The sequence below is a fragment of the Schistocerca piceifrons genome, chromosome 6 (genome assembly GCF_021461385.2).
Source record: "Schistocerca piceifrons isolate TAMUIC-IGC-003096 chromosome 6, iqSchPice1.1, whole genome shotgun sequence".
In the NCBI taxonomy this organism is placed as follows: domain Eukaryota; kingdom Metazoa; phylum Arthropoda; class Insecta; order Orthoptera; family Acrididae; genus Schistocerca; species Schistocerca piceifrons.
Window position 1 is genome coordinate 251,736,238 of NC_060143.1, and position 6,587 is coordinate 251,742,824.

At 41.6% G+C, this 6,587-nt stretch overlaps 1 protein-coding gene across 1 annotated transcript in view; it reads right to left on the reverse strand.

Annotated features, from left to right (window-relative positions):
• Positions 1 to 6,377, reverse strand: part of LOC124803257 (dynein axonemal heavy chain 1-like) — an 866,140-nt gene extending 859,763 nt beyond the window's left edge. Inside the window, exon 1 of the mRNA XM_047264440.1 lies at positions 6,184 to 6,377. Within this exon, the coding sequence (XP_047120396.1) occupies positions 6,184 to 6,377 (194 nt within the window). The remainder of the gene's footprint in view (positions 1 to 6,183) is intronic.
• Between the last annotated feature and the right edge of the window lie 210 nt (positions 6,378 to 6,587).

The following is a 6,587-nucleotide window of genomic DNA, read 5'->3' on the forward strand; positions in this document are numbered from 1 at the left end:
TTTGCACTTCCTGTCGATATCATTTTTGAGACGTTTGTATTCCTTTTTGCCCGCTTCAGTTACTGCATTTTTATATTTTCTCCTTTCATCAATTAAATTCAATATTTCTTCTGTTACCCAAGGTTTTCTACTAGCCCTCATCTTTTTACCTATTTGATCCTCTGCTGCCTTCACTATTTCATCCCTCAAAGCTACCCATTCTTCTTCTACTGTACTTCTTTCCACCATTCCTGTCAATTGTTCCCTTATGCTCTCCCTCAAACTCTCTACAACCTCTGGTTTAGTCAGTTTATCAAGGTCCCATCTGCTTAATTTCCCACCTTTTTGCAGTTTCTTCAGTTTTAATCTACAGTTTATAACCAATAGATTGTGGTCAGAGTCCACATCTGCCCCTGGAAATGTCTTACAATTTAAAACCTGGTTCCTAAATCCCTGTCTTACCATTATATAATCTATCTGATACCTTTTAGTATCTCCAGGGTTCTTCCATGTATACAACCTTCTTTCATGATTCTTAAACCAAGTATTAGCTATGATTAAGTTATGCTCTGCGCAAAATTCTACCAGGCGGCTTCCTCTTTCATTTCTTAGCCCCAATCCATATTTACCTACTATGTTTCCTTCTCTCCCTTTTCCTACTGATGAATTCCAGTCATCCATGACTATTAAATTTTCGTCTCCCTTCACTACCTGAATAATTTCTTTTATCTCATCATAAATTTCATCAATTTCTTCATCATCTGCAGGGCTAGTTGGCATATAAACTTGTACTACTGTAGTAGGCGTGGGCCTCGTGTCTATCTTGGCCACAATAATGCATTCACTATGCTGCTTGTAGTAGCTTAGCCATACACCTATTTTTTTATTCATTATTAAACCTACTCCTGCATTACCCCTATTTGATTTTGTATTTATAACCCTGTATTCACCTGACCAAAAGTCTTGTTCCTCCTGCCACCGAACTTCACTAATTCCCGCTATATCTAACTTTAACCTATCCATTTCCCTTTTCAAATTTTCTAACCTACCTGCCCGATTAAGGGATCTGACATTCCACGTTCCGATCCGTAGAACACCAGTTTTCTTTCTCCTGATAACAACGTCCTCTTGAGCAGTCCCCACACGGAGATCCGAATGGGGGACTATTTTACCTCCGGAATATTTTACCCAAGAGGACGCCATCATCATTTAATCATACAGTAAAGCTGCATGCCCTCGGGAAAAATTACGGGTGTAGTTTCCCCTTGCTTTCAGCCGTTCGCAGTACCAAAACAGCAAGGCCATTTTGGTTAGTGTTACAAGGCCAGATCATTCAATCATCCAGACTGTTGCCCCTGCAACTACTGAAAATGCTGCTGCCTCTCTTCAGGAACCACACGTTTGTCTGACCTCTGAACAGATACCCCTCCGCTGTCGTTGCACCTACGGTACGGCTATCTGTATCGTTGTACACTGTGTTGTAGAGAGAAAATATCATTAAGGAAACATCCTACAAGCTGTGGCTACATCTACATCTACATCTACATTGATACTCCGCAAGCCACCCAACGGTGTGTGGCGGAGGGCACTTTACGTGCCACTGACATTACCTCCCTTTCCTGTTCCAGTCGCGTATGGTTCGCGGGAAGAACGACTGTCTGAAAGCCTCCGTGCGCGCTCTAATCTCTCTAATTTTACATTCGTGATCTCCTCGGGAAGTATAAGTAGGGGGAAGCAATATATTCGATACCTCATCCAGAAACGCACCCTCTCGAAACCTGGCGAGCAAGCTACACCACGATGCAGAGCGCCTCTCTTGCAGAGTCTGCCACTTGAGTTTATTAAACATCTCCGTAACGCTATCACGGTTACCAAATAACCCAGTGACGAAACGCGCCGCTCTTCTTTGGATCTTCTCTATCTCCTCCGTCAACCCGACCTGGTACGGATCCCACACTGATGAGCAATACTCAAGTATAGGTCGAACGAGTGTTTTGTAAGCCACCTCCTTTGTTGATGGACTACATTTTCTAAGCACTCTCCCAATGAATCTCAACCTGGTACCCGCCTTACCAACAATTAGTTTTATATGATCATTCCACTTCAAATCGTTCCGTACGCATACTCCCAGATATTTTACAGAAGTAACTGCTACCAGTGTTTGTTCCGCTATCATATAATCATACAATAAAGGATCCTTCTTTCTATGTATTCGCAATACATTACATTTGTCTATGTTAAGGGTCAGTTGCCACTCCCTGCACCAAGTGCCTATCCGCTGCAGATCTTCCTGTATTTCGCTACAATTTTCTAATGCAGCAACTTCTCTGTATACTACAGCATCATCCGCGAAAAGCCGCATGGAACTTCCGACACTATCTACTAAGTCATTTATATATATTGTGAAAAGCAATGGTCCCATAACACTCCCCTGTGGGACGCCAGAGGTTACTTTAACGTCTGTAGACGTCTCTCCATTGATAACAACATGCTGTGTTCTGTTTGCTAAAAACTCTTCAATCCAGCCACACAGCTGGTCTGATATTCCGTAGGCTCTTACTTTGTTTATCAGGCGACAGTGCGGAACTGTGTCGAACGCCTTCCGGAAGTCAAGAAAAATAGCATCTACCTGGGAGCCTATATCTAATATTTTCTGGGTCTCATGAACAAATAAGGCGAGTTGGGTCTCACACGATCGCTGTTTCCGGAATCCATGTTGATTCCTACATAGTAGATTCTGGGTTTCCAGAAATGACATGATACGCGAGCAAAAAACATGTTCTAAAATTCTACAAGAGATCGACGTAAGAGATATAGGTCTATAGTTTTGCGCATCTGCTCGACGACCCTTCTTGAAGACTGGGACTATCTGTGCTCTTTTCCAATCATTTGGAACCCTCCGTTCCTCTAGAGACTTGCGGTACACGGCTGTTAGAAGGGGGGCAAGTTCTTTCGCGTACTCTGTGTAGAATCGAATTGGTATCCCGTCAGGTCCAGTGGACTTTCCTCTATTGAGTGATTCCAGTTGCTTTTCTATTCCTCGGACACTTATTTCGATGTCAGCCATTTTTTTGTTTGTGCGAGGATTTAGAGAAGGAACTGCAGTGCGGTCTTCCTCTGTGAAACAGCTTTGGAAAAAGGTGTTTAGTATTTCAGCTTTACGCGTGTCATCCTCTGTTTCAATGCCATCATCATCGCGAAGTGTCTGGATACGCTGTTTCGAGCCACTTTCTGATTTAACGTAAGACCAGAACTTCCTAGGATTTTCTGTCAAGTCGGTACATAGAATTTTACTTTCGAATTCAATGAACGCTTCACGCATAGCCCTCCTTACGCTAACTTTGACATCGTTTAGCTTCAGTTTGTCTGAGAGGTTTTGGCTGCGTTTAAACTTGGAGTGGAGCTCTCTTTGCTTTCGCAGTAGTTTCCTAACTTTGTTGTTGTACCACGGTGGGTTTTTCCCGTCCCTCACAGTTTTACTCGGCACGTACCTGTCTAAAACGCATTTTACGATTGCCTTGAACTTTTTCCATAAACACTCAACATTGTCAGTGTCGGAACAGAAATTTTCGTTTTGATCTGTTAGGTAGTCTGAAATCTGCCTTCTATTACTCTTGCTAACCAGATAAACCTTCCTCCCTTTTTTTATATTCCTATTAACTTCCATATTCAGGGATGCTGCAACGGCCTTATGATCACTGATTCCCTGTTCTGTACATACAGATTCGAAAAGTTCGGGTCTGTTTGTTATCAGTAGGTCCAAGATGTTATCTCCACGAGTCGGTTCTCTGTTTAATTGCTCGAGGTAATTTTCGGATAGTGCACTCAGTATAATGTCACTCGATGCTCTGTCCCTACCACCCGTCCTAAACATCTGAGTGTCCCAGTCTATATCTGGTAAATTGAAATCTCCACCTAAGACTATAACATGCTGAGAAAATTTATGTGAAATGTATTCCAAATTTTCTCTCAGTTGTTCTGCCACTAATGCTGCTGAGTCGGGAGGTCGGTAAAAGGAGCCAATTATTAACCTAGTTCGGTTGTTTAGTGTAACCTCCACCCATAATAATTCACAGGAACTATCCACTTCTACTTCACTACAGGATAAACTACTACTAACAGCGATGAACACTCCACCACCGGTTGCATGCAATCTATCCTTTCTAAACACCGTGTGTACCTTTGTAAAAATTTCGGCAGAATTTATCTCTGGCTTAAGTCAGCTTTCTGTACCTATAACGATTTCAGCTCCGGTGCTTTCTATCAGCGCTTGAAGTTCCGGTACTTTACCAACGCAGCTTCGACAGTTGACAATTACAATACCGATTGCTGCTTGGTCCCCGCATGTCCTGACTTTGCCCCGCACCCGTTGAGGCTGTTGCCCTTTCTGTACTTGCCCAAGGCCATCTAACCTAAAAAACCGCCCAGCCCACGCCACACAACCCCTGCTACCCGTGTAGCCGCTTGTTGCGTGTAGTGGACTCCTGACCTATCCAGCGGAACCCGAAACCCCACCACCCTATGGCGCAAGTCGAGGAATCTGCAGCCCACACGGTCGCAGAACCGTCTCAGCCTCTGATTCAGACCCTCCACTCAGCTCTGTACCAAAGGTCCGCAGTCAGTCCTGTCGACGATGCTGCAGATGGTGAGCTCTGCTTTCATCCCGCTAGCGAGACTGGCAGTCTTCACCAAATCAGATAGCCGCCGGAAGCCAGAGAGGATTTCCTCCGATCCATAGCGACACACATCATTGGTGCCGACATGAGCGACCACCTGCAGATGGGTGCACCCTGTACCCTTCATGGCATCCGGAAGGACCCTTTCCACATCTGGAATGACTCCCCCCGGTATGCACACGGAGTGCACATTGGTTTTCTTCCCCTCTCTTGCTGCCATGTCTCCACAATATCCTTTCCTCCAAGAGCCCCAGTCTTGCAAGTTTTGCATGAGAGCTTCTCTGAAGTTCGGAAGGTAGGAGACGAGGTATGGGCAGAAGCGAAGCTGTGAGGATGGACCGTGAGTCATGTTAGCTCAGTCAGTAAGCAGCTGCCAGTGAAAGGCATAGGTTTCAATTTTGCATCTCGGTGTAGCACACAAATTTAATCTACCAGGAAGTGTTACAAAAATACTACAGCTGATAAAATGTGTAACTGTGGAGAAAATTTCTTCGCATTTATTTCCTTTAAAGTATCTAAACTGTAGGACAAAATTACTGTGTACACATACTAATACAACCCTTGAAAATTTGCGATGATTTTTGTATTATGATCAGTTAATATTCAATCTTTTATCCAATGATTGGTGGTTCTCCACTTAACTGCAGATCAACCAATCCATCTTTCTTTCAATATGAAAACAACAAAGTGATAGTGTCACAGGTGTTTCACCAAAAACATTTGCTTCCAAGATGGTACAAGATTTCTTCCTGTACTCTGACCCTTGGGCCAATTTTTTTTTTTTCACATTTAAAATGATAAATCTTTTTTAATGTATCCCATTCTCTATAATTCCTGCTTGCACAACTGAATAAAAACACAAATGTACAACAGATTAATAAAAATTAAAACATAAAATACAATGGAGCTGTCTGAACTCTATATTAAACAGTACAAGCCAGTCACTTGGAAACACATTCAAAATCTCCTCCAAAAAATTAGATGACAGATCAGATATTATGTAAAAACGAAAAACACTTATCACAATAATCTTGCTGTTAGTTAAAGCAGGGAGATACCTAACAGGTTAACATCTCAGAATATAATAAAATATAGCTCCTTGAAATTTACTATACCTTAATTAGAAACCCATGTACCAATGAGAAGATCCTATTAAAAATAACAGGGAAAGGGGAGGGAGAGGTAGAGAAAAACACAGGAGACAGTAAGGAATGAACAGTTCAACATTTTACTACCAAATGAAAGGGCTTAGAAGACATACAATTGGAATAGTACATTGTTCATTATATAATTCTGTTTCTGAGAGCATAACCCCACAAAAAGAATAATATGTCGTATATCTACTGCAATTTCTGGATGCATAACTTGTTACCATCATTCATAGAAAAAAATATTAACTTCATTAACCACTTCCTATTACAAAGAAGTATATAAGAATTATTTATGTTGACAGTAAGTTTAAATAAAAACTAAAGTTAAATAGTAACTCTTGCATTGTGATATTTTATCCACTTAGCTATTGTCAAACCTGATGTATTCATCAACATTTAGTTTCCACAGATCCATGTGTTTGTAATACTCCTTGGAATAGGCTATGAGAGGTATTATTGAATGCTGAATGCAACTTCTTATTCTTTCTCTCATTTTACATACATAAGGATCCATAAGACCCACAGAAGATAGCAACAGATCCTCCGGAAACTTCAAATTTTGTAGCACCATTGGGTGTACTTGCTTTATTGTGTGGGTTAATCTTACAGCTGAGTTCAGGAGCTGCATTATCACTTCCTGTAATGATCAACTAATTGCATCAGTTCAAAGCTTGCATAGCAATGACATAGAATCGATTATTTTAGTGTTAAAGGCATTACAAGTAAATCAAATCAAAGGGAAACTGAGCTTTACAGGCATGACTGCATGCATAAATGTTAT